General features: G+C 41.2%; 1 protein-coding gene across 1 annotated transcript in view; it reads left to right on the forward strand.

Moving 5' to 3' along the window:
- MED13L (mediator complex subunit 13L) overlaps positions 1-27,529 on the forward strand; it is a 172,510-nt gene that overhangs the window by 63,129 nt on the left and 81,852 nt on the right. Inside the window, exons 3-4 of the mRNA XM_053370243.1 lie at positions 11,048-11,132; positions 14,366-14,449. Coding sequence (XP_053226218.1) covers positions 11,048-11,132; positions 14,366-14,449 — 169 coding nt within the window. The remainder of the gene's footprint in view (positions 1-11,047; positions 11,133-14,365; positions 14,450-27,529) is intronic.

Consider the following 27,529-nt stretch of genomic DNA (forward strand, 5'->3'; position numbering starts at 1 on the left):
CTTTTGTTTATGTTTTCCCTAAGTTCCTATTAGGTTTTTTTTAATGCTCTAAAATTAGCATTTAAATAGGTAACTTGCATGAGATGATTCAAGTGCTGGCTGCAATGTTTTCTTTCTTTTTTACAAACAGTAACTGCTGTAAGCAGTTAGAAAGCCTTTCTGCCACAGCATTCATGTTAAAAATGGCAAATGCCCCTGGGAGTGATGGGACGTGATAACGTGCCATCTCCCAAGGATGTGAGATGGGGGAAAAAAGAGTCTCAAAGATGCTCTGCAAGTGCAATGCATAGGTGTCTGGAGCTGGAGTTGGACTGCTATATGTGAAATTAATATCTCTACTCAGGACTCAGTTGTCTCAAGTGCCTGTCCTCTGCATACTTGGGAGGAAATCTCTTTTACATAAAAAGGGTATGTAAGTTCACATTTTTTAAAATACTAGGATTTGAAGGCTGCTTCAGCTTATTCAGTGAAACATTTAGTCTTATCACTGAATTACATGTTCAACGTTCCCTTTATTTCTTTTTCTGAGTGAAATCTGCCCTGTGTATCTTCTTAAGAAGAAATTCCTTTCTCAGACATAGTAATGACCAAAATAGTGTCATTGGTACTCAGGTGGTCACAGATCCAGGCACTGATTAGGCCTGATTCAACATCATGATGTTCATACCATATCCTGGTTTGTGGAATGTGTGCAGAATGCCCTTAAAAGTCAATATAAGTTATTTGTAAAGAATATGACATTTTCTGATGAGTTTCTTTTTTTAATTACTCCAATAACTAAGTAGAATTGCGACATCTGAAATTTGAGTGCTGTATCTAGGGGTGTTATTGCTATGTTTGCTGTAAAGCAGCAGAGGGTCTTGTGGCACTTGAAAGACCAACAAATTTGTTACGGCATAAGCTTTCATGGACTGCAGTCCACTTTATCGGATTCAATAAGTGTTATCCTGAGTTATAGGTGTGTATATATGCATTTGGAGGGCTGGGTAGTGTAAAAAGAGAAGTGATTTCAGGGATCCCTCATCACACTTGTTCAGAAGAAATGTAGGTGTGCCTGCCCGATAGAATCAGTTTGACTATAAGCAAAACCAAGCTCTGGCTCCAGGCAAGCGCAAAAGATGAGATGCTTGTTGGCTGAGTTATCTGAAACTAATGCATGATGACATGGGCTGCATGGTCATCCAGAACAAAAATATCAGCTTAGGGCTACACTAAGACTGCAGGGATGGCAGTGTCAGTTCTGATTCCAATTAAGTCCTTGTAAAGATTTTTTGCGGATAAAGCTTTCTGCTTGACTGTTAAGGTCTTTGTTTTGTATACATTCAGGATGTATACACACATTAGATTGGAAAAATATATAGGGAGAACCAGGTTTTTTTCATGTTTGATGAAAAGATAGTTATATCACAATTGGCTCTGATATGTTTTATTGGACCTGTTGGCCTGATGAACCATTTTTCTTTCTATTTGCCTTAACCTCAGAGGTCCTACACAGCAATGGTTATCAAAGTCATCTCAGACATAGCTACAGAGGTGGTAGTGAGATGGCTAGAAATATTGTAGAATTGCCATTTTAAAGTTTAGAAACCAGGGATCATACCATTTCATGGTGTTTTCAAAATACTTAGAAGCAGAAATGGGAAGGGACATGCACATTTCCTTGTGTAGTCAAGATTCAGAGGGTGGTGTCTTGAGAAAACTACCTCTATCTGCAGCTATAATTTCTGGGTGCTACACCTCAGTGACTATTTTGGATTATCTTCAGTACGTTGTGTGTGCTGCTGTGGAATAGGAATGTGCAGTAAAATTTCTGCAAGGTCATTTCATTGTTGTGAATAGTTAGTTGTGGCTTTACTCTAGTCAGACTGTGAGCCATATAAATTCTGCATCAACTGTTAATTATGATAACATTATGCAGTTGTGGAGCAATGTAAAGAGTTTTTGACATGTCCCAGCACTGCCTCTATTGGGACACAAGTGTCAGCTTGTATGCTTCTTTCAGCAACATTGGTATAGAGAGGGAGTTCAGAAATACGTCTGAGTCCCCACAAAGATTGTGCACCGTGCATTAGTATTGCTGAGGTTTGCTTTTTCCAGATAACATGTTCCAGACTCCTGTACTTACAGGATATACACACCTTCCCCCCCCCCCCGCACATAACATGTCCCGCATCACTTGTGATTCTATTGTGTGCCGTTGAATTGGTCTGCCTTTTCTTGGCAAGTTTGTTACTAGAGTTTGATTCACAAAACATGTCCATAGCTAGCTGTTTCCTTCAGAAAGTTATCTTAGGGTCATGTTAAGAAGTCAATTAATCTTGAATTCTAAACTTGGTACAAAAGCTCCAGAGTCTTGATTCTGAGACTTTGCTTTGCCAGTACAAAGAATACGGTTTTAGGGAAATATTAAGCCACCACATTATGGCACTATTTAATTTATCAATATACAGTCGTACCTTGGTTGTCAAATGCCTTCATACTCGGACGTTTTGGCTCCTGAATGCCGCAAACCTGGAAGTGAATGTTCCAGTTTGCGAACGTTTTTTGGAAGCCGAATGTCTGATGTGGCTTCCATGGCTTCCGATTGAGTGCAGGGAGCTCCTGCAGCCAATCAGAAGCCGCACCTTGGTTCTAAAACATACCATATCTCTCTCTCCTGCCCCCCCCCGGATATCTAAAAAAAAAAAGGGGGGGAACATCAATGATTTAAGCATTTATTTGTTAGATAAAATAATAAAAAGCTGCTTTATTTATTTAAAGTATTTTTACGTTGCTATCCAGCTGAAAAAAAAGACTCCCAGAGCAGTTTACAGCAATCAGTAATAAGATTATCCCTGCCCTCAGGCTTACAGTCTAAAAGACAGAGCCCCAAAGGAAGAAGACATTGGGAGGGTAGAGAACTGAAGCCAACTCAGGCACATGTTCAAAGGGTTGTGTGCTCCCTAAACCTTTTAAAGTACATTTGAAGCACATTTTACCCCTTAAAAAAGTCTGGGTACAGCAGTTTATCCTTCACAGAGTTAAAATTCCTAGTAGCCCTTAACAAACTACAGTGCCCAGAATTCTTTGAGCAGGTAAATGTGTTTTGAATGTGCTTTAAAATTTAGTGTGCATGCAGCCTTAGTGTAGCTGCCTGCACTTCTCCTTCTCTTGTTAATAGATGAGGCCAGGCTGGTCTTGTTGCCATGATGTTTTTCCTGGAAGGCAAGGGGAGCAGCCTCCCAGGGGTCCTTAGTCTCCTGGCTGAGGGCCTTGTTCATGCTTGTATATTTAGAAGTTTTGTCACCCAAGCTGTCAACGTGCTGCATATCTGTTGCGTTTCTGGTCCAGGTCTAGTTGCCATGGAAAATGTATTGGGATTTTGAACAGCATATGCAAAAACTGTCTTAGGCTGGGGAAAGCCACCTTGAAGGTCCACATGAAGAAATGTAGGATGATAATCAGCCAATCAATAATAAAAAGGTTGAGTAATATGAATATAAGAGCATGGAAAGGACAATAGTTCAGTGGTACAGGTGTGCTGGAAGACACAGGTTCAATCTGCGACATCTCAAGGTTTGGAACCATGGAAAACTGCTGCCAGTCAGTATTGAGAAGATATTGAGCTAGATGAACTAGTGGCCTGGAGAGAGCTTCATCTGCTGGATGTCCCTTTAGTCTAGCATGCTTTCCCACTGAAGGCAATCAGAGAGATGCATCCAGGAAGTTGTTGCTTCCCATCAGTTGGCATTCAGGGGCATACTGCCTCTGAAGGTGGATGCTGCATATACCCATTGTGACAAGTAGCCATTAATAGCAAACAAACAAACAAACAAACAAACAAACAAACAAACAAACAAACACATCTTTTAAGGTATCTGTGCTGATGGCCACCACCACATCCTTTCGGCAGTGAGTTCCATAAATCAAATCACATGATGTGTAAACAGGGCTGTATGTGCTCTTTAATATTACCTATCTTGGTAATCCAAATTCATCAGGCTGAAAAGCAAATCCTTCAAATTGAGATGTGTAGGATTATTTTGCCTTAGTTTGTTCTGTGTCTTCTGACTGGTGATGACCAGTGGCACTGAAGCCTCTGAAGATAGTCTTCTTGAGCAACTTTGTGGCTGGCTTCTGAGTTTTCAGGAGACATTGCCCAGACACTTTCAAACAGACCTGCGCAGTCTGACTTACCTTCTCTTAAGAATTTCAGTTGTCTTATCTAAAGCAATCTGTACCAAACACTGGTTTGTGGATTGTCTGGGATTGTGCAGAATTGCAGCAAACACACACAGCCCTCAAAATGTAGCAGACCTTTTTTGTTGGCGCACTAACTGTCAGAGAGTATACCTTGCTACAGAACATTCTTTTCCTCTTTTGACTCGTAACAGAGCTTCCCCTGTATTTCACTGGATGTCAGTAGAAAGGCTCATCCACCTGTCATCACACCATCCCAAGTACCACTTCAGAGAATGAAGTCTGCCTCTCTCTAGAATCTGCTCTAATGCCGCCAGGAGGTGAAAGCACCTTCTGCTTCCATCCACAGACCTTGGTTTATTTCCTCTGTTAAAAGAGGCATCTTGGCATTTCATAATACACTGGACGCATTTCACCATAGGATATTCAGTAGTTTGGTTAGTTTTAAAGAGACACTGCTAGGTTGATGGCATTTAGTCATGGAAGGTCTGGTTCCTGCAGGATGTTAAAAAGGTATGAAATATTTAAATAGAATGATGAAGAGCCTTTCGGTTACTGAGTAGAGAATTGGACTTAGGAGTTGGATGCAGTGGAGGTTGAGGTAGCCTCAAGCATCATTTAATTAAGTTGTCTGGAGCATTATCATCCTCTTGAGTCTACTCCCATATGTTAGTGGGCTGTGTAGCCCCATACAGAGATGTTTTAGTATGAGGTTTGCATCTTGCTGACTGGGTTAGTTACTGGTGGCTGTGGTCTCTGGCAATAGTACTCAACTCCTTAGCGTGGATCTCCTTTTCTTTTTCTTTTGCAAAGTTGCTGTGGTGGTCCTGGTGACAGTGACCATTCTTCTGAAAGACACCCATACACCCACACAACCACCCACCCACACACACAACCACCCACCCACCCACAGTTACACATCAAGCAAATTAAGAAATGGGTCCTCAAATGCATGCTTGGATTAAAGATGGGTCCTGGGTCTGAAAGGACTACTGCTCCAAAATGCTGAAACATTACTTGGGTACCGCGTTATAAAAACCCTCCCCCTCCATGATATATTGTTTTAACAACTTAATCCAAACTACATTTCAGATGGTTGTAGGTAAAAATGTAAGTGTACATCATGAAATGAATGCTTTTGTAGTACATGGATAAAGATGATGAGAGTTGGTGATAAATAGGAATGGAGAGGAGAGGACAGTACAATGCTGAAGGCAAGTGAAAAAAAGCAAATGAAAGATTCATTGTTTTGAATAGTTATACAAACAGCATTTCAAGGGAAGCCAACAACAGCTAAGCATGAAAATCTACTGGGGCAGAGGAGCATAATAATGAGACTGTGGAGCAGTTTCTTTTTAATAGCATCCAGGTTAAAGGCAGATGAGATAGTTTAGGCCCTTCCACAATCTATTTATTGTATGCATCGTATTAGACTTATTAGAAGGCAGTTTATTGGATTGTGTTTGTCTTCCCCCACACCCTTGTTTAACATGTCAACATTTTCTATCTTCTTAATACAAGAGAAAATGTCATTGCTTAATCAGAGGTGCTAACAGTTTTCTTCTGGATGTAAATTTGCTTGTTGTGTAACAGGAATGCATTAGTCTTAGCAAAAGTATAAGAAAATGAAAGGCAGCGAAAAGTAGCTCCATTGTTACCACTCCAGGCGTGTCTAATGAATCGTGTTTCCATGTTCCCTCGATCATGCTGCGGAGTGCCCTTAGCAGGGCTAAGTCTTCTGTAAAATGCTCTTTAAGATTATTGTTGAAAGCACAGAAACGCTGGATGGGTGTTTGGTGGTAGTGGTGGAGGGAATGTTAATGAGGCAACTGCATTTCAGTCAGTACAGCTGCTGGGATTTCTTGCCATGGCTGGAGCAGCAGTGACAGACAACTGTTCCAGCTCAGCATAAAGCCCTTTTCTCAGGGACGCAGGTTGTCAGATACTTGGTTGGCAATGCTCCTTTATAACTATACGGTTGTGTTTTTTAAAAAACCCTTGTGCTGGAGAAGCAAAGAAAATAAATGCCTGGCTGGGAAGGGTCTACTACTTAGAAATGCATAGAACCATAGAGTTGGAAGGGACCCGAAGGGTCATCTAGTCATCAGGAGTAAAAGTAGCCATGCTTGAACAACAACAACAACAACAACAACAACCCCACAGATTTTTGTTTTGCTCTTTGCTCTGCTTGTATTAATGCCCATATGAACTGTATGTGTGCTTTCAAAAATATTTTGATTCGTAGTGGTTTTGTTAATGGAATCAGATGTGGCCTGTGATTTGATGGTGGGTTGTTGTTGTTTTGTTTGTTTGCATGCGTGGGAAGGCCGTGGGGGAAAATATACAATTTTATGTGTAATCATTTTGTTGGATTCAATGTATGTCTCTTTGTGTTCACACACACATGCTTGTCATAATTCAAGGGTAGGTTTGTTCATTAGTTCTCATAGCTGTTTTTGAGAGGGGAGACAAAATGAGGACACTTCAGATACGAGTTTTGGACTGTCTTCTTTTGATGATGAAGGGAAATCTCATAGTTAAATTTAAAAGTGTGTCCACTTTTGCATAATGCTCTAGTCCAGGTAGCGTTGCGAGAGCTCACCTCTGCAAACATTCATGCAAGGATGAGTGGCCTGTGTCCCTCCAGTGGTGTTGGACGCCAATTCCCAACCAGCATGATCAATGGTCATTTGTAGTCCAGCAATATTTGGAGGACCACAGGTTGTTGAATTAGAGCTAAATATGTTCTGATAACCATTTTGTCGTTTGTATTGCTGAAAACAGTAGAAGCTGTTACTATCTACATGTTGGGAGATGTGAATGGTATTGCTAGTGCTATAGCAATGTTGAGTGAATGGTGTGCAATAGGCTTCCATTTGTTTCTGATTACAAGCTTATTTTTATATTGTGTTTCCCCTCAGATTTAAAAGGCTTTGTGTAGATAGTTGTGCACAACTTCTTTTTAAAAAGAGGTTGTTTCACACTAGCTGGAGGTTACAGACTGACCAAGCTGTTCAATTTCTTGAGCGGTTTGAGTGACTGCACTGTAAACTGTATTTGCAGGAGTGTCAAAACAAACAGTGCATTTTAGTACTGATGGTTTGTGGTTGTACAAAGGAAGGTACTTCCTCAGTTCTGAGGAGAACTATGCCACATTTCTTTAGCTATGACCTGTGTAAGGACATCAGAGCAGGAAGTATGCTTGCACCCGGTATAGTATCAAGTCCATTTAGTCACTAAGGACTTTGAACACAAATCTTACAGGAGAATCAATGGCGATGTAACAATGATCGATCAATAGCATTGCATTTAATTAGATATTTTATGGCCTTAATGCAGTATTTCAGAATCAATGTAGCATTGCACTCCTTTGCTGCTTTTTTGTATGTCAATTTCCAGGACACATTGATACATCTGCATTTGTCACTAAACGGCTTCACTGTAGACAAATTTAATCTAAAATGAAATGAAAGCTTTAGTATAGGCTTTCGGTAATTGAATTTTTGATATATTTATTTAATGTAGACATTTGCCAGTGAATTGGATTTTTAAATTGATTTTTAAAAAAGAAAACCAGGAAGAAGTGATACTGTAGGAAAAAGGAGCCCCAAACCCTGCTTACCACATAACTCCTCCTGTAGTTGCTTACTTCCTTGTCACAGGGACCCTCCTATCTTTCGGTAGAACAGAGCAATAAATTGATTTCCAGTCATTTTTAATGGTGAAACAACTACTATTATCCTATAGAGTATGTTCCCCTTCATATTCACAGTGGCCAATATGGTTAGAGTACTCAATGTTCAGAGTAATAAGGTTTAATTAGTCCTGCTGTGGGAGGTAGAAAAGCTCTGTATTTTAGCCTTCCTCACATGCATGCAGATTTCTTGTTTAAGCGTTGAAGTACATGTTACAGTCATACCTCGTGTTGCGTTAGGTTCATGTTGCGTCTTTTCGGCTTGCAAATGCAGCTTCGCACATGCAAAGAAGCGCTCTATTGTGCTCCGCGCTTGTGCAGAAGCGCCACTCTAATTGCGGACATTTCGGGGTGTGAACGGCAACCCGGAATGGATCGTGTCCGCACTAGAGGTACCACTGTACATGAGAAATCTGTGAGCAGAATTCCCAACGTTTTGCTTTTTGCTTGAAAGCAGATAGGGCTGTATGTATGGAATGCCCTAATTTTGATAGAGGCAGTGGCACTGGGGAAGGGTGGAGCTAATACTATATGGTATAAGTGGTATTATATCAGATAAATTGTGTGGGAGAAAGGTTTAAGCCCACTTTTCCCCAGGGACATTGCTCTGATCAAATAAGAGCCCCATTCCCTTCCAAGCTACTTTCAAATAGTTTTACTTTGTTTTCAAAATAAGGTTTGAGGGAAGCAGAATGGTGCATGTAAAACAGTGAAATGTACTTTAGATTTTCTGGAGCTAAACATTTTTCTCTCTCCCCCCCCCCCCGTTTTTCTTTTTGGTGTACAGTGCAGGAAGCTGGATTTTCTTTAGTGATATCCTCCAGAGCAGTTCAAATGCGTAGTAATTTTTGCATTCCCATACCCCATCAATAGATTGTTTGAAGTCTTTATGAGCATATACCTGTTTTCCTTACTATAAATGCTCTGCTATTCATTCTAGTGGGAATTACTTGAGTATTCCCACATGCAACTTAATTATATCTTATTATATTTATATTACTTGTAATATAATATGTTTATTATACTGTCTAATTAATGCAATATGTTATTTGCTTTCTGTTTTCCCCATGGGGTCTCTTATATCTGTTTCTGTCTTGCCCCAGCTTCCTGCAGGTGGTGCTTGGGCAGGGAGGGAGAAGAATCTGCACAGTAAAATGTTCATATATTTTAGCGAAGGGGGGAAGTAAAGAATTGTGAGGGGCACAAAATTGGTTTTTGGCTTTTGTATGTGAGAGAGATTACTAGGAATGTTAAAAACAAAGGTTATATGCACCTATAACCAAGGTTTTTTAAAAAGTCCCTTTGAGTGTTTTCACTATTCATTTACTGAAATGTATTAAGAATCTGAGCCAGTTAGACACAATGATCTCCAGGCGACGGTAGCTTGGCACTGCAAAAGTCTGAGAATGGACCAACCAAAGGAGCAGAAGCTGAAAGTGCCATCTCCTATAAGTGTTCTCCCATAAAATGAAACTTGCAAGGCACTTTTTGAACATTTGCATGCTTTTGAGGTGTTTGCTTTTCAGCTGAAGCCAAACGTTTGACCGATTAACGTGAACAAATTTGTGAAGCGGGGTGGGGGGGAGCCCCTCCCTCGTTTTTCGCTTCCTCCAGAGTTACCATGCGTGCCTGCTTTTTTCTTGTCAACACCACACACCCATCATCATTATTATATTATTAAAATGTATGTATTGTCTAATGCAGGGGTCTGCAACCTTTAAGACAAAAAGAGCCACTTGGACCCGTTTCCGAAGAAAAAAAACTGGAAGCCGCAAAACTCGTCATTATAAAAATAACTTTTTGTCACCTTTTTTATTATTTCTTTGTTTGACCCCTCAGAATTACTCCTCCTCATAGAAATAAACGTTAAATTAACAAGTTACCTTTTTGTGTGTGTGTGTTCTTCACTCCCCTTCAAAACAGTGACCAGCATACATGCCCCCTTTCAATGCGGTGACCAGCGTACATGCCCCTTACAATGTAGCGGGCGGGCGGGAAGGTGACGTCGGGACGGTGCGTGACTAACGCACGCACCGCCCCCATGCGACGTCACAGCCAGTACAGCGCCCGCCACAGTGGGGAGTGTCGGGGTGCACAATGCAGCTCCTCCCCTCGCTAGTATCCGCCCCGGAGCCGCAGCAAAGGTGTAAAAGAGCCACATGCGGCTCCGGAGCTGCGGGTTGCAGACCCCTGGCCTATTGCAAGATGCCCCTGGCTGACAATTAAAACAGAGCATGGAGCACTACAAGGTACATAATAGTAATCAACACCAACAACAGAATTCCAATTCAAACAGAGGACTGAATGCAAAACAACTAAACCTATTTCTGTTTCACCCTTCTCTCCTTAGTTCTATACCTTTTCCATCTCTTCTCAGTCTCTTGCCTCCTTCACCCAGCCATCTTTTCCTCAGAATTCTATTTGTCAGCATGCAGTTTCCTTGATCATTCTTCCTTCAGTTACCTTGTCTTTGGGCTCCCTAGCCCTCAACTTGACTACTCTTCCCACTTGGTTACTTATTCTTAAATTGCTTTTTTAAAAAACAACAACACCAAGTTATCTTGCTTCTGTTTTCATTTTGTGTCACTTGCAGAAATCACATAATGTGCTTTCACTCATTTTTTTGTCATAGTGCGTATTATTAAAGGCCATAACCTCTTTAAATGTGTGAAATGTGTGAATGCATAATGTGGAGTTAAGCACTTCAGTTTACCTGGTTTTAGGATCATTTTAATTTGAATGGCAATCCTGCTTGGTCAACTTGCTTCACCTCAAATAACTTGCTTCACTCATCCCATAAAGTTTGCATAAACCTGAAATAGGCTTTCTATTAAACTGGGAGGAGGATGGGTACCTTGTTACAGTTGATTTATAACTGAAGCAGTTGGTAGTACTGTAATGCATATTGGTACTTGCTCAGGTAACCAGGAAGACCAAACCTCACTAATCTGGTGCACTCCAGATGTTTTGGACTATAGCTCCCATAATCCCCTGGTGCTAGTCAGCATGGCCAGTGGTTAGGGATTAAGGCAATTGTAGTCTGATACTTTGGGATGGCTCCAGCTTGGATTGTCCTTCTAAAAACCCAGCTGAATTATGTTTTTGTTTACTTGAATGATTAAACCCTCCTCTTGTTTTCTGGATGATAGGCTAACATTTTGCCTGTTTTTGCAGTGGTGGAAGAAGGACTTTGGGAGAATGGGCTTTCATATGAGTGCAGGACACTGCTTTTCAAGGCAATCCACAACTTGCTGGAAAGGTAAGAGAACTCCATCTGTTCAGAGGGGTCTGTTAATGTTGGTTTCGGCTACTGACTTGTCCTGTCACCAACCCCATCCCCATAAATCCCCTAAGCTTGTGCAGAGGATTGGATCAAGGGGAGAAAGAGGTGAAGAATACTCTCATTATAACCACTTTGATCAGCAGAACTGTTACTGCTACAGTTGCTACACAATACTTGTTCCATAGTTGTTAAAAAATTGAACTTTGACTGTGGCTGCACCTATATTTTGGAAGTCTCTGCCCATTGACATCAGGCTAGTGCCTTTTTAAAAAAGATGTTTGTATTTCATTTTGCAGTATTTAATGAACAAGAACTGTTACAAACATCTTGACTGTCTTTGCATTGTTCACCCATAAGAGCATTCAAAATACCATGAACGAAAGGAAACTACATTGTCACACCATACAAATAGCATACAATAATATAATCAAGGAGATCTCTCCAAACTCCACATGAGACGCTGAGGGAATCCTTGTCTGTTCTTCCTGTCTCATATAAGATATAAGTGGTTTCCATGCCATGTATAAAGAAAAGGGGCTTGCCCTTACTTTAGTCACGTGCATGCGGCATGTTAGTTTTTCTGCCAGTGCTACTGACCAGACCCTTTGGTGCCATACTTCAGTTGCCAGGCCTTCACTAGCATTTGTTGGTTTCCAGAGAAGCTGCTATCAGCAGAAACGACAGAATATATTTATATACGGTATGAAGTCTGGTGTCATTCATTATCCCCACTAGTACAAATGCTGGAGACATTTTGATGTTTGTCTTATAAATGTTTTCCACTTCTTTGAAAATGTATGTCCAAAAGGTAAGCACATGTTAGCAATATCACCATAGGTGTAGGGAAGTTCCTGTGCAGTCACAGCCTCTCTGGCACAAGGAGCCAAGTGGCCAAGTGTCATATGCCTTTAAGGCTGACATTTGTTTCTTATTGGTTACTGCTAGTTAGCTTTTATTTCACACACACATTCACACACACCTGTGTGTATATATGTACAAACTTAGGATCTGCAGCACATCACAATATGAAATGTCTCTGCTCAGTGCACCAGCAACTAGCATGAAGGACTGCATTACATTCTCCTGGATTTCTGGTGTTCTCCCCCAGCCCCAAAGAGAGAATTAGCATTCCACTGTCACATTGTGCTGTTTGGGAGTTGTTCCTTCAAAGTAGGGTGGTGATTCTGAACTTTTTCAAACTTTGGGGTTCATCCAAGTTTGCTGGTACTTCCCTCTTTATGCTTAGGTGATACCGTTTTGGCTACATAAGGTTAGCTGCTTGGATAATGAGTTTCCGATTTGTATATCTATGATACTCAATTCATACAAGAAGGAAGTACTACAGTATAAGCAAGTGATTGAGTGGCATGCAGTGTGTCCTGGATGGGGCTCTGCAGTTTGGGGATACTCATGATCTATCTAGCATTGTCACTGGAGTCACAGCTGGCCTTGGTGGTCCAGAGTGCCTTTTATCAGCTTCAGCTGAAAACACAGCTGTGGTCCAAATAGACAGAGAGCCAAGCTACAGTTAGCTATGCTCTGGTAACTTCATGTTTAGAGTACGGCAATACATTGTGCGTTGAATTGCCTTAAAAAAAAAAAAGTCCAAAAATTCAGTTAAACACAACACAAAAATTGTGCTTCAAGGTTTGGTAACTGGGGCTGGACATATTAAGGAAGTGCTTTGTCAGTCCCATGGGCTTTTGATACATTTCCAGGCCCTAGGTTTAAAGTTAACATTCCTAAATGGCTTAGGGCTATGTTTTTCCATATATTTCTATCTGGACATTGCTTTGCTCATTGGAGGTTGTTTCCCAAGTGCCACTCCCAAGTGGGATCCATTGAGTGTCTGAAAGTGAGAGGGCTTTCTCTATGATAGCACCTCAGTTGTGGAACGGAGGTCTATTTCACATCCATTTTGGAATCATGTGTAGCCCTCCCTTTAAAAAACAAGCAAACCTCAGGGTTTTTAACATGTTTCAATGTTTTGGCTTGAAAAAGGTTTCAAGTCTTGTCTGTGCTTAATTTTATTTGCTTCATCTCTTGCTGTGATGCTGTAATTGCTCTTTTTTAAAAAAAACCAATTCATAATGTATTTTAACATATTTTTGTATACCACTCAGAAAACTTTGATTAAGGGGTGTCATAGAAATAGTTTTGTGTTGTTTCCTTGAAAGTTGTAGCCTGGCCCTAGTATTCCAGGAAAACAGCCAAAAAGAACATTACAGTTACAGTTAATTTTCCGCATTTCTAGAAGTCTTTCTTACATATGCTGAAAGTTTTGTGAAGATTAATCACAATTAAGGGAACAATCCTAACCCCTGCCAAAAGCCAGATGAGGGCAGTTAGGTCAAGGCAGGAGGACCAGCAGAGAGGAGCTCCACGTGTGGGGAAGCCTGTCTGCCCTGGCATGCCTGCAAAAAGCTTTGTGGGCATAGATGTAGTACCAACAGTGTTTCACCTGGTGGTATAAGGGCTGAAATAGAGTGTGCCAGGAGGGTCAGTTTCTAATGTCCCCATCACTAGCCTTATAGTCCCTCAGGTGGTATAGTTAATTTCCCCCAGATTATTTTCAAAAGAAACTTGGGGGGTGGGGCAGAATGCCCACCTATCTTCTGACTTTGCTTTGCTCTTGGCAGCACATCCACCACTGAACTCTCCCTGCTGCCATTTGAACTTGCTCTGTAAAATGCCAGTTTTGTTCTAATGAAGCTTATGCTTTTAAATAAAATGCTTGACCTTCATTTGACAATACTTGACCAGTCAGCTGAGCAGTTTTGGGGGGGACCATAAGTACCAACACCCACCTAATGTGTTCAATAAAAAGCTGTCTGTTATACATATTGAAAGTGGTAAACATCTTTCTCACTCTCAAATTTTAATTTTGAATCAGCTAGATGGGCAAGCCTGCTTTGGAAACGAGTTCCCTTGAAATTAAATATGATTCCATTCCAAGTTACTGTGCTTGAGACTGGAGTATCAGAAGCTAATGGGGAGCAGCTCTTTTCAAGGAGTTCCATAGATGGAAGCCTTGAGGGAAGCCAGTGATACACCAAGGCTGATATCATTAGCACAAAAGAGCAGAGCTGGCAAACAGATGAAGAGCTTTGCATGTGAAATATAGAAGCTCAATACAATGGAGAATGTGCAGCGATGATAATATTTTCAGTAGTTATTGAGTAATTGGTGTCACAAATTATTTCTTTTAGATGCCTAATGGATAAGAACTTCGTAAGAATTGGCAAATGGTTCATCCGGCCATATGAGAAAGATGAAAAACCCATTAACAAAAGGTAAGGATCCCAAGGGCTTTGAAGTATGCTGCCGAAATTGACGGTGCTATTTTGGTGCTTTAATTGCGGTGTTTCCCTGTTCATGTACCCACTTTCCCAGCATATTCTCTTCCCACTCTTGCATGATGATAATGAATAACTGGTCCTTGGTGGCCCTGTCAGCGAGTTTGACATTATTGCGTTGATTTCCCTCCTCTCCCAACTTTGTAGCACACTGTAACAGAAGTGGCGCAATGTTAGCACCTTTTTGCCTACTCTTTGGAATATGTTGCAGTCACGGTTCCCTGACACTTCTCGTTTGAGAGTTGGCTATATCCAGAACCAGGTGGTTTTGTGTGTGTGTGTGTGTGTGTGTGTGTGCGCGCCATGACTTTGAGGCCTTTTAGCTTTGCTTTTGCAAGCTTATGTTGAAATATTGGACTGAGGTAAGTGTGTGTATGTGTGTTTTATATATATAGAGAGAGAAAAATGTAAAAGGATACTCATCAGTTCACACCGTCAGTGTATTAATTGTCTGTATTGCAATACTTTAAAACATTGTAGGAAGCCCAGTGAAGTTTATAGGAAATATTGGGAAATGTAGTCTTATTGATACTGCCATAATTGGTTGCATGTGTGAATACTGGTCTACAGGAAAGTTTTGTATAAAATTTATATGTGCCTAAGGTACTTTTCAATGTTTGAAATAGGTTTCACTTAAGTAGGAAGTGGTTTTTGAGTAGTGTTTTTCTACTGATGTTATGTATTCCTCTTTTAAACACCAGTTTCAAAGAATTGCAGGAATTCAATAATCTTAGCTAAATAGTGCAGATGCATTTGGTACAGAAATGCAGCGTACTGTTGGCGGACATTAAGAAGATATTTCAGACTGAACTGAATGTTTTAAGTTCTTAAAAAAATACTACAGTTGTTCAAAAGTGTGCTTACTTAGCAAGCAAGAGGAATGTAAAAATAGCAAAACTGATTGGTTTCTGGTAGTGTGTTGTGCTTCTGTTTGAGTCCCCAGCTGTGAAGAGAGGCTTCAGTGTGTTCTGTTTTCAGCGATTCTGCCAGTCCAGCATTTATCATGCATACAGCTTGTTCAGTTTAAAAGCTTGGGTTTGCCCCTGAGACCACAGTTCCTTCATTGCACTTTTGACTCCTGCTTTGCATCCGTGGTAGTAAAAGCTGCAGCAACATGCTTTGTGATTTTAATGTGCTTTATAGAAAGAGGGAGGACTTTCCATGTGGTTAACTAATGCTCAGGGAAAGCCTACAGAGGCATTTGTGGCACTGCTGAGCAGATGCAGATTTCTAGAATATGCTGGCTGGAGGATTGCAGCCATCCTTGTTACATTTCTTACCTAATATGTTAACTTTCACATGCAAGATAGATGTACACTTTTGTAGGGATCTGAAATAATGTAGCTTGATATATATACCTTATACCTTAAGTAAAGATCTGTCCTTTCCACGGTAGTTTATGCTTCACACCTTCAGAATCTTTTCAAGATGGGAGGACGACGTGGCTCTGAATCTCAGGATTCGTACACTCAAAGCCTTTGCTAGGGTTACTGCTTCTTCAACGGGTGCTTTTCAAATATTATTTTCACTATGCCTGCAAATCACTTTTTCATTAATAGCTGGAAGTGGTTCTGAGCCAAAATATATGAATTTGCACAATTGTAGTTTTTCTGTACTAAGTCACTGCATAGTATTTCTTTTATCCAGGACCACGGTGCTTCCTAGCTGTTAGGGTCACCTGAATAAAAGCAATCAAGGACACGAAAGAATCCAGAACATAAGTTCACTGCACTCTACTGAGATACAGTACTGTGGACATCCAGCCTGCCATTTGATATTGGTACATCCCTGTAAAAAGGGTGTCTCTCTTAAACTTAAGCCATTTGGGATTAGGCCAGAGAAAAAGGAACACCTGTTGCACCATCCATGGGAACTGCATGGTCTCACTCCATAATCTATCAAATATTTGAGATGCTTTGCAGAACTGGTTGTGCCACGCCTGCATTAATGGTACTCATGGTTTATTAGCAGTATTTCAGACACTGCCTCTTCCTGAATTCTTTGTATGCTTTTACAGCCTTGGATTTTGCTGATTTTCTTCTATTATGATGGATTTATTTGATTTCAGCTAGAAAACCCTCCACTCTTAGCCTCCATGCGTTGTCTTTTGGAGACTTACTTGGCACATAGCACCCCCTCCATCAATTCTCCAACTTGCAGATGTTGTCTCTTTGTCCTGAAGCTAATAGCCTTTGGAGTTCTAACACATCTATTCTGCTGGGGGCACAGTCACCTCTTGCATTCATTTCAGACTTTCTTAGTAAGTTTCAAATCAGGACTGTATAGGGCCCTGTATAATTACATGGTTTCAGTTGTCTCCTCAGTGAGTTACTGAAGCAACAGGAGGTCCATTGCTGGCCCCAGCCCAATGTTATAGAGCATCCCCTGCCCCATTCCTGATGCCCACATGCTGAATGTGGATGACTGCAAAAGGGAAACCTGCATGTGTTGATCTCAATGGGATTGAGAACCTTGAAGTGTTTGGGGTTCTTGGTCCTGTAGGTTTCCCTTTTGCAGATGTCCACACTCAATGTATGGACCTGGGGAGCAAGGGGAGCAAGCTGCTTGACTTTGGGAGTGCAGTCAGTGGCACAACCTCACTACTTTTTCAGTGGCTGGAGTCCCCACTGTGTGAATTATGCTTGAAAGGGAATAGGACATGTCCCTGAAATAAGAAGATTCACCTTTGTGTTTCATTTGGCAGTTTGTAGATGGTGACTGTGATTTATGGTGAGTGGGCTGCATATTAGGCTGTTTAAGTTGGAATATGGTGGATGGATATAGTTGGTTACCAGAGATTAAACATTAAGTACCTTAGCTTTTGGGTTGGATGAGTTACTACAGTTATGAATAGTGTAGATAGAGTTTAATAAAGCATGTGGAATGTTGGATGTTCACAGGGAGGTTGGGGGTGGCTATGAAGGTAAAGGAATCAGCTGCAACTGTTGAGGTAACCCTTACTATATATAATTTGTCTGCAAGGTCTTGTTTGCCTGGCTTAAAGGTGCACAGTCTTAAATACACAGGCAATTGATGTTTTCAGTGCAGTTGTAACTACCTGCAGCCACTCTAGGTTCACAAATGGCAGCTGACTGCATGAAGAGCGTCTGCCCACTTTCTGTCTGTTCCATCTGTCAGTATTGTGGAGAACTGCTTTAGTTGTCTTGACATGAATGTCTTCGTTTACACAAACACGTGACACATCTGGACATCAGTTCTTTTAAGGGGAGGCCTTGTTGCTGGCTGTATTGTTCAACTAGTTGAAGTTCTAGGAATGTTTAAGCTGCTTTCCTCATTAGACACTCAAAGCTGGCGGAGTATGTAAAGGATAAGCAAAGTACCCCTGATGTGCTGTTAATTAGATTTGTCAGGAGCCCCAGTTGTGCAGCCTGCCACACAGTGTTGTCACTTACTATATCTGTAATGCATTGTCTTAAGGGCATCAGTAAACACTGAAAAGCTCCTTTTTAGTTTCTGAATGGCTATTCTAATAATGTTGCCCCTGCACGGTGGTTTGGGGGTGGGGGTGGGGAGGAAGACACTCCTCTTAAAAATAAACCATGGGATCATTAAATCTCTCTGGCAGCACAATCTCCAAAGCAAGAGTGTCTAGTTTGTGATGGTCAAAACAGAAAAAATAATTGTGCCACTTCTCAATACATCTTTACTAGAATGTAACCCTTTCAAGTGCTGAGAGATTCTCCCATTGTTCAGTGCTTTGCATTTGGTTTAAATGCAACTTTGTATTTCAATTTCTGGAGAATTACTCTGGAATTAATGAGACTGTGGGATGAAATAGTTTGTGGATATTTATGATCAGAATGTGTTTCCTTCATTTTCTAATTCTGCAGCCTCTAATTTCATTTGTAACAAAGATAATGAAAATGAAATACCTGCAATTGCATATTAATGTTGATGTTTTAAAGTACACATATAGTGTTATAGAGCCTTGAAAATCCTTTGCTTTAAACATTTTTACCTCTGCATGAGAATAACAAAGAGTGGAGTGTGGGTAATTTCTGCAACATCACTTTGCTGGGGTAAGAATTAGTTGGCTGGAGGGAGTGTATTTTAAAGACCACCAAGCAACCTTGATCCCAGCAGTTGCAGCCACTGCTTTGTAGCTGGCCTGGAGTGTACTCTTGATGGTGTTCTGCAACAGAGGGGTGGGGGGTGGGGAGAAGCACCAGGTGAGGTGAGAGCAACCTCATCAAAGCAGGACTGGGTGACCCATCCCATGAGAACGGCTTCTGGCACTGGGGTTGCTCCATTACCAACCTTTCTGCATGGGGCTTTTCAAAGGCCGGCCTGGCTGTGGGTGCAAGAAGCCACAACAGTCTCTCTTGCATGCTCATATATTGCAGTTGGATGGCTTCTGAATTGTGTGGCATAAGCAAGGAGTCATAAGTCAGTGGTAGAGCACGAGCACCCCAGGTTAAATCTCTGCCATCTCTAGGGAGCACTGGGGAAAATCTCTGTCCAAAATCTTGGAGAACTATATACCAGTCAGTATAGATAATATTGAGATGGACTAATGATCTGGTTTGGCATAAGACAACTTCCTCCATAGAAACCACAGCTGTTCTCACACAGTTGTCCTGGTGGCACTGAAGTTCTAATCATTGGTTTGGTCCACAACCTACACCCCTGCAGGTCAACCAGCAAAAGATAAACAGGGCCATTGATGTTCCCACAGAGCAGCTCTTGGCATATTAGCACAGTCGTTTGTGGTATGCTGAGCATTCTGGTCACTTACTTAGAGAACCATTTGAGCATGTAATAAAACTCAGTCATGTCCTGATTACCATTAAATCATGTAAGTTGTGGAAGGTGCAAACTCTTGGAAGTTAATTGCCTGATGTGAAGGAAGCCATTTCTAAAGATGAGGTGAATTACAGCATAATTTGAAGGTTTTTACTGCTTTGGCTGCTTTGATTTACACATTCAAGGGAATAACACCACACCATGTAGAAACAGCTGGTGCTTAGTATTAAATATTAATTGCTATGAGTTTCAAAGAGAGGGAACTTGGGATGAGTGTTGCCTGTCTCATAAACTGAAGCTAAATAAGATTGTATAAATCTTTTTCTTTGTGGCAGCAGCCGCATCAGTCTAAATAAAAACAGGCCTTCCTTTTGGGCAAAACAACTGCAGTGGTGGTTGAATTGACCCTGCGTAGCAGCTACCTTCTTAAGGGTCAAGCCATTCAGATGTAACACTGTGGAATAAATGCTTCAGTTTAGTTGCTAAGTGACTGAAGCCAGATAAGGTTTGAACTGCAGTCCTTTGGACACTTTGTGAAGACTTCAGTCTAATTGAAATAAGTACAGCTTCTGAATAAACATGTGGAATTATTCACTGCCAGAATTATTAACCTTCTCTATCACTTTAGCCGCATGACACCCTTTTTCAGATCCCATTATTGACTTTCTGTCCCCTTCCATATCCAGCACAAACTCCTCGTCTTTTTAAAGCTACCCCCAGCATAACCCCCATTCTTCCTTCCTGTCCTTTGTCTATAGTTACATCTCTTGTGATCTCTGCTGCTTCTCCTCTTACACCTCAGTTGACTGAAGATCTCCTGGGTCTTTCATTAGTTCTGCCTTAAGTGGGGAACTCCTTTCCTGGATATGGACATGGTGCCTCCTCCCTTCCTTCAAATACCTCATCAGAACCTACCTTTTCAGGGTCAACTTTGGCTTTGCTTGAATCCTTAATTTCCAGCTGTAATCAAGTTTAATAGCATTTGCCTAGATTCTTTTCTCGTTCCTTCTGTAGTTTTCCCCACTGCCTATTTTAGATCATAAACTCCTAGCGGGCAGGGAGCTATGTTTGTTGCCTGTGTAACTCTCTAAAGTACCATGCGCTCTGATGATGCAGTGTAAATAAACTAAATAGGTAAAAACAATTGTCTTTGCCGTAAGCCAAGAAGGTGAGAGACTATGGCATACCTTTTCTTCAGAGGCAGGTTGTGTGGGGAACGTCACTGTCACGCCAGCTTCTAGTTTTTTAAAAAATATTATTAATATTAAAAATGATATCAAAAAGTACACCCCCTCTTTAATAATAAGTTCATAAAGCAGCTTACCGCTGTCCAATTCAAGTTAGTCACATTAAAAGTTTACGGGACCCATTAAAGTATCCAAGAATTCTATGCTTGCAGTTCCCACTCTTCTCTAAGGTGGTTTAGCATTGGAGCAAACAGGCAGGAATGCGTCCAGATGGGTGGCTCATATCCATTGCCTAGAATTGCACATAGTTTGTTTTATTATTGCTGTTACTATTTTATTGTGGCTGTACTGCTCTAGGTGTCATTTTATGGCTTAATGCTGCATAGAATTGTTATCTAAACTACTATTCAGTTAACACACACACACACAGAGAGAGAGAGAGAGAGAGAGAGAGAGAGAGGTGGGGGGGGGGAGAGAGAGAGGTGGGGGGGGAGAGGGAAAGAGAAACAAACAGTCAGGAGTAAAACTTGTTGGCCAGATAAAATTTCACATGATAAAAGGAAAAAGACCAAGCTCCAACAACCACTTGATGGCTGGGGAAGCTGCATTTTAACCTGAGGTCAGATTTGCCTTGGTTGACAAAATATTCCTCAGCGTTTGTGCTGTTACAGAGAAGGTTCAATGCAGCCATAAAGGATGAACATGGAGCAGAATCTTCGTCACATATCTATGGGAGTGGAGAGGTAAATTTCAGAGGAGATGCTTGAATGCAGTCCCCAGGTTATGTCGGATTTTAAAGGTAATCACTAGCACGTTGAACTGGGTCTGGAGTCAATGTGAAGCCAACTCCCTGTGGCCTGTTCTGTGAAGAAATCAGGCTCAGTATTCTGTTCTAGCTGAAATTTCTAAAACATTTCTAAACATTTTCTTCGAAGACACCTCTGCATAGAGTTGCTTGCAGTAATCAATATTATGAAATTACTAAAGCACGGTGATGGGCCAAATTAGAGAAGTGATCACAGGTGGCTTGCAGGCCCACCGTAGAGCAAGAACGTCTTCTTCACTGAACATGGTTTCATAGGAGACGTCTCGCAGTAATGATCCGTCTATCAGCCTGTGATTGATTCATTAACTTAATTTGATGGATTATCTGATTAATGCTTTCAGAACATCACACAAGCAGCATCTTTTTAAAGGATGATAATTCTACCAGGGAGAGGCTACTGGAGAACAAGGTTTTTCAAAATTTTATTTAATTAACAGATTCATTACCTGCTCTTCACTGTAGGGCAAATTCAGTACTGATATGCATTAAAAATATAAGACAACATAGCATAAAACAAGCAGACTCCCAGTCTCTGCATGGAGGAATTGCTCTTGTAAGACCAAACTTCACCATGTAAAGTGTTCTGGAACCTTGATAACAGAATTGTTACAAGCCCCCACAAATCCAACACTCCAGAATAAAAACCAAATCGCTGCTTTGTGCTGGTTCAGAATGTATTGAGAAGGTTCCATCAGCCTGTGCTGATGCTGCATCAAATACCCAGGTGTATCACAGCCGGGTCAAATCATCTCCCTAGCTTGCCCTCCTAGGTTTTGGTAATGCATGTTAGGTTGGCCCTCCCCATCCACAAATTGTGAATGATGGAGATCTTCTTATGGATTGACCTGACATTAAAAAGGGGTGCCACTGGACAGGAGGGGAGGATGTTGATGCAACCTGGTTCCTGAGGGAAGGAGGAAGGGGTGGAAATTCTGTTTTTTTGGGAATAGATTGTGAGCATCTAGGCCACCTCCTCCTTACCAGAGAGCTGCTAGCCTAATCTTTCCTAGATTGTCAGTCCAACCTCAGTTAATTTGATCTGTGACTTGTACACACGACCTGGCTTACCTACCCAGTCTCTGTATATAATTGAACAGCCTTTTCTAACGTTTTGTTGAATGTGGGAGATGAGAATATCCAGTCCAGTGGATACTCAGCTTATCTCTGGCGAACTGGTAGTGAAACAGCTGTCGCTCTTTGTACTATTCTGCTTTCCCTGTACAGCTGCCTGTGGCGGTTGTGCTTATTCCTTCTTGCTCAAGGGCCTTGTCATTGCTAAATGAACATATCCAAGTATATGCTTCTTCTCTAGGAAGGAAGGAATAATGGCAAACCACTTTGGTTTCTCCCCCCCCCCCCACCCCACTGTGGCTACCTGCTCTAATTTGCATGGTTGGGGAATGATTTCCAGATCCTAGACGCTGCAATTGATTTTTTGTTTAAAGTGTCAGGCCTGCACGGGGTTGGGTCTTTCTTTCTTTCTTTCTTTCTTTCTTTCTTTCTTTCTTTCTTTCTCAGACACTAGCACTAAATTTTTAAACTGCAGGGCAACCATCCTTATCCATCTGAACAAAGCTTTTAACTTGATTGGATATTCCTGTACCAGAATGATGGTCTGTATACTGTCTAGATCTGGGCACAAATAGGATTAAAACACTGCACCCACCCCTCAAGCAACAGAGGAGAAAATTACTTCTGTGACACCTTGTTTGGGCTTGTGCTTCATAATCCATTTTCAATTTACAGTGACCTTGGTTAGGAGTCTATTATGCTGAAACAAGTGTAGACATTGTAAAATCAGCAGGCTTTGTTCTATGGTTCCAGATGTCAGGAATAATAGCAGAGACATTGGTGCCAATGCTAGATTGTGATGGGAAATCACAGGTTCTGGAATTAAAATGTAATAACCTTTAAAGACACTAATGTGTCTGATCATTAAAGCTACGAGAGAACAAATTGAACTACTGTAGTCTCTTTAAGACCTCATGGCTTGTCGTATAGATCCATATGTTACCAGTGATCAGGGTGTGCATTGCATTGTATAGAGAAGTATACATATTGTGGGCAGAGTTGTCTTTTGAGTTTTTATTATACCCAATCACCTAGCTGAACAGGCAGGTCATTTTAAAACAGAAAGGTTTGCCCTTTCTCTCAGGTGGCTGGGTGCAGCAAGAGAAACATTCAAAACACTGTTGGGCTGCAAATGATCCCTCCCACAAGACCGCCTAAGACTGTAGTCAGTGGGTGCACAGATAAGTAGGCCAACAGTGGGAAATGTCCATCCAATGCGTAAAAGCACAGGACTAGGAAGACTGTGAAAACAATCGCCAAGCAATTTCACAAAGTGGTTGAAGAAGTATCTGTTGGGGGTGTTGTAAATATAAGGTGCCCTGCTTGAGAGCAGAAGTTGTGTTTCTTCCTGTTTAATGATTGTATAATAGATTTTTGTTCAAATGGGATGTGTAACACGAGGACTTGCTTTTAAACCTCACTGGTGTGCAGCTTTGTGAACCATAAACCCCGAAGGAGATGATCAAGCATTTGGTGTCAGTTTTCTAAAGCACTCAAGTAGCCTGCTGTTTAAAAGTCTATTTAAATAAAGTACCATTTTTGTTTCTCTAATAGTAAGTTGAAGAAGGAACACCGAAGGCAGTGGTTAAAAGTATCTGCAATAATATATACCGTACCTTTTGAAATCACATATCTGTCATTAGCCCAGGCAAGGACATAAAGTTTCCTATTGCCTAACCAAAGTTAACATCCTTCTGGCTTTACATACTCCCTGCCTTTTGGTATACAAATGCCTCTCTCTTCCCTTTGCTTGTGCTAACCAGGACACGGTGTTGCATGTAGGGATGAGCCAAATGTTTTCCAGGTTTTATTTTCTTCAAAAGTAGTTTTTTTTTCCTTTGGAGGAAACAAGTGGTATATTCTGGTTCTGACAGAAATTACAGTCTGAAATGTGAAAACACTATTTAAATGGAGGAGGCGTAAATTGAAGCTCTGATTGCATGTATTGGAACAAGAAGCTGCTGGCTGGATTTTTCCAAGTGTAGCAGAATGAAATGTTTGAAATTATTTACTTCGTTGTTTGGCCCATATATGACTTGCTGACTTTCTACAGACGACCCTCCCCCAAACATACTTTTCTGTATGCAAGCCGTTGCATAAATAGCAGCACAGAATAATTATTTTTCTTTTTTTTATCCCTCACTCTGAACTGAGCACGGTACAATCTTGAGACAGTTTGGTCACAATAAATTCTCCAGCTATTTTAGAAGTCTCAATCCTCAAAAAGCTCTACATTTCCTCCTTATGCTGAATTTGGCCTATTTTATCTCTTAGCTCTGGATACCCGGAAGTATTTGGGCTGTTTTTACCCAAGTCTGAGGTGTCAAAAGATTTCTAGGGATCAGGTGCTGGGGCAGAGGTTTCCTGCTCCTTTACCTGACCTTGGCCCCTTCTCCCTTTGTGCCTGGGACTCGTTCCCAGAACACTGCATGGTGCTGGCTCTTTATCTTCTTCAAGTCCCTCCTCAAAATTCATTTCTTCTCCAAAGCCTTTAGCCTTCACTTTCTTATTGAAATGAAACCTGAGTACATGTAACCATAATCACACATATTCTTCCCCCCATTGACTTCTGCTTCCCTATCTCTCCTGTGACAGTTTCTAATTTTCAGGTAACACAGCCGTTTGACTTCACCCCTAGAGGTGCATTCCACTGTCTCTCGAGACAGATGCATGCCAACAGTGCATCCCTTAGCATTTACAGCAGTTGTCAGAAACTGCTAGGAATAGTGGGAGTTGTAGTTCAGCAACATCTAAAGGGCCAAAGGTTTTTCCACCCAGCAGTCACAGTCATTGCCTATTGATGCTGTTTCAACCAAAAACTATGCAATTAGTGGTAGCTTGCATAGAAGAGTAAGCAAATTGAGAGGTGGCAATGGTGTCTAGAAGGCCAGGTTCACATTAGGGTAGTGGAAGGAGTATTTATAGCTTCTGACATACTATTGATTCTCTACTTCAGGATGTGTTCATGTGAATTAGCATTTGCAAATGTGATGGGAGGGATAGCTAAAAGAGTATGTATTCATATTATTAATAGTCAGCAGTATCAGTGAGGAGCAGACTCAGCAAGGTCTTCCAAATGGAACAATAAGATTTTAAGTTTATTGCTATTCCAAAATTGTTACCTCCTACGTTAGTTTCCTAGTGCCACCAAAAAATGATATAGCAGCTGATTTATTGGCCTGTACCTTTTGGTAAAGTTGTTCTCCAACCCCCAAATAAACATTTATTTATGTGCCTTCAGGCAGAAATAAATAAATGCTAAATAACAGACAAATTCCCTTAACCGACCTTCCATATCAGCTATTCATAATTTCAGCTTGCCTCTCATTTGCTTATGAGGAGTACATTCTCATCCTTTACCCTTAAAAGGAGAGAAGGTGCAAAAAATATTTGGTGGAAGTTTCCCTCTTGATTATTCCTCATGTGATGTTTAAAAGGAAAGAAGGAGAATATGAAAGCAAACCGTCCCCCTGACATGCTTCAGAGAGAAAGGCAACGAAGGTATCTAAGAACAAATGTGTTTCCTCCCCTTCCTTCCCCACAAGGTTACATATCATCAGAATCTGTGGGTTTTTTAAAGGACCAAATCAGGTGTGACGTGGGAGATCTGTGAGTGAGATCCCCCAGGTTGTTTTTATATAATATCCGCTGCGTCCTTCCCCATTGGTTTGGGTTTGGGAACACAGTGCTGTTAAGTTTCCCTTACAGGGCAAATTGCAGTGAAGGTGGGTGGGGAAATTTTCACTTGGAAAATAGTGTGCAGGGCTTAACAGTCACTGGGCAGAAGCGTGACACATCCTGTGATACTTCGAGACACAAAGAGAGGTGCAGTGCTGTGAAGTAAAGGTCTTTGAACACTTCAGACATTTCTTCCTTTGCCATTAAACGGAGTGCGTAGATCCACATTGCTTTATGGGCATTTTGAAACATACTTGGGGGATGCAGGTGCTTATGAAATTTTCTTTCTTTCTTTCTTTCTTTCTTTCTTTCTTTCTTTCTTTCTTTCTTGTTTTTAAAATTATTATTTCATTTCGAATTTGACTCTTTCTGTGCCTGCCACACACTGAGAAGCAAAGTATCCGAGCCTCCTTATTTTGGGGGGGGGAGGCAGGGGGGGGGATGCCAGCAGTTCAGAGACTGCCCATGAATTGCATACAGTTGCACTTCCCAGACATAAACGCACTGCTTCATTTCAAGTGTTGGTTCCTCAGGAGACACACACTCTACTCGAGACAAAAGGAGTCTTTGCTTTGTTCTTGCGTACCATAAATGCCACTGTAACTTAAACATTTGACTTTTTAATGTCAAGTTGAACATAAGACTCTCTTTCTCCCCCCTCCCTTTTGAATATAGAACTGCTGTGATTGTTGCACTCTTCATTTTCAGCCAGCAATTATTCATAGTGTGACATTGAGACATTAGCTGTTGCCATGGTAACTGGCTCTAAGTAGCAAAGATACAGGCATGATGTCAGTAGAAGAGCATTGCCTCAAACCAACTATGTGTTCAGGTGTCCCCCCCTGCCTTTTCTTTAAAAAATAAATTATTTTAAAGCATTATAAGACCGAACTACTTGCTTCCCTCTCCACTCCCCCCCACCCCCCGTCTGGGCTGCGGAGAGTCTGTGTAATTCCTGAGGGCTTTCCATTGTGTTTGCTTTTTTAAAAAAATGCTAATAAAATTAGGATTTCCATTATTTCGGCACCTTCTGTTATAAATGGTTGTGAGCTAGTGTGATTTCAGGGGGAGAATGGGGACTTGGACAGCTTGGGTTCAAGTCTTCTCTCTGAGGGACTCGTGAGTTCCTCGCTCTCTCTGTGTGCCGCTGCTGTGAACAGAGAGATCCCACATTAATTAGCGCTGCATTGTCATTCACTTCAAGGACACTGGCCTGTTTCATGCAATGGAATGTGTGTGTGGATTGCCCCAATACCGCTAGGGTGAATCAGGGTGTTTCTTGGTCATGTGAGAACTCCTTTGTGAGCAGTGGCACTCTCGTGAATCTGTTAACGCCTCTCATTCAGAAAATTGCAGTGTAGAGTGACCAAACACAGTAAAAAAATGATAAAGCAGCCTGTAAATTAGCAACTGCTGTATACAATGCAAATTTTCAGAAATGGTGAACGAGAACAGGGAGTTAAGCAGTTGATGGTTTAGTTCGGGTTCAGC

The sequence above is a fragment of the Podarcis raffonei genome, chromosome 16 (assembly GCF_027172205.1).
Source record: "Podarcis raffonei isolate rPodRaf1 chromosome 16, rPodRaf1.pri, whole genome shotgun sequence".
Classification (NCBI taxonomy): domain Eukaryota; kingdom Metazoa; phylum Chordata; class Lepidosauria; order Squamata; family Lacertidae; genus Podarcis; species Podarcis raffonei.